This window comes from Orycteropus afer, unplaced genomic scaffold (assembly GCF_000298275.1).
Source record: "Orycteropus afer afer isolate SDZICR_OR568_19922 unplaced genomic scaffold, OryAfe1.0 scaffold00542, whole genome shotgun sequence".
Taxonomy (NCBI): domain Eukaryota; kingdom Metazoa; phylum Chordata; class Mammalia; order Tubulidentata; family Orycteropodidae; genus Orycteropus; species Orycteropus afer.
Window position 1 is genome coordinate 1,207,808 of NW_006922129.1, and position 732 is coordinate 1,208,539.

General features: G+C 44.0%; 1 protein-coding gene across 1 annotated transcript in view; it reads right to left on the minus strand.

The window, feature by feature from the left end:
• Positions 1-732, minus strand: part of ZCWPW1 (zinc finger CW-type and PWWP domain containing 1) — an 11,983-nt gene that overhangs the window by 5,583 nt on the left and 5,668 nt on the right. The window contains exon 6 of the mRNA XM_042782967.1: positions 260-335. Coding sequence (XP_042638901.1) covers positions 260-335 — 76 coding nt within the window. The remainder of the gene's footprint in view (positions 1-259; positions 336-732) is intronic.

Here is a 732-nt window from a genome sequence, read left to right on the forward strand (position 1 = left end):
ACCACCTAGGCAAAGGACAATTATCAAACTCATAAATACCCTAGTAACAGATACTTAATTAGATGCAAGCTTGTTTCTGTGTGTGAACACTTATGTCTATTCTGGGTAGACGTCTGTTTCTGCTTGATTCTGCTGGCTATGTCTGTAACTCGGTACGCGTGCTAGAATGGATTTGTTCACACCTTTGGCCTAAGCACCTACCTTACTTGAACCTCTTGCTCCAAAAGGGAGATGAACTGTTAAATGAGAGGAAACTCACCGGCAGGGAATCAAGATGAGAAGCAAAAAGAAAATACTCCCCCAGGTCAGGATCAGATTCTACCATGCCCGGCCACCTAGAGAAGACAGATGCGCAGGGGAAGGAAGAGAAGGGTCGGATGAACAGAGTACAAAGTCATCAATACACATGTACAGGAAAGGGTGATTATTTTCAAACAAAAGATCCCAAAGAAAGCCCCTGTGTCAACCCCCTCTAGTGGACGCCACTAAATGACTGAAGTGACTTCCATCAATGTATAAAATCAAAAAAACTCACTGCCACAGAGTCAATTCCAACTCATAGCAACCCCCAATGGGTTTCCAAGGCTGTAAATCTTTATGGAAGCAGACTACCTCATCTTTTTTCCGTGGAGCAGCTGAGTGCATTGGAACCAGCAACCTTTTGGTTAGCAGCCTAATGCCTCAACCACTACACCACAGGAGCTCCTTATCAACGTATAAAGAAACTCAGAA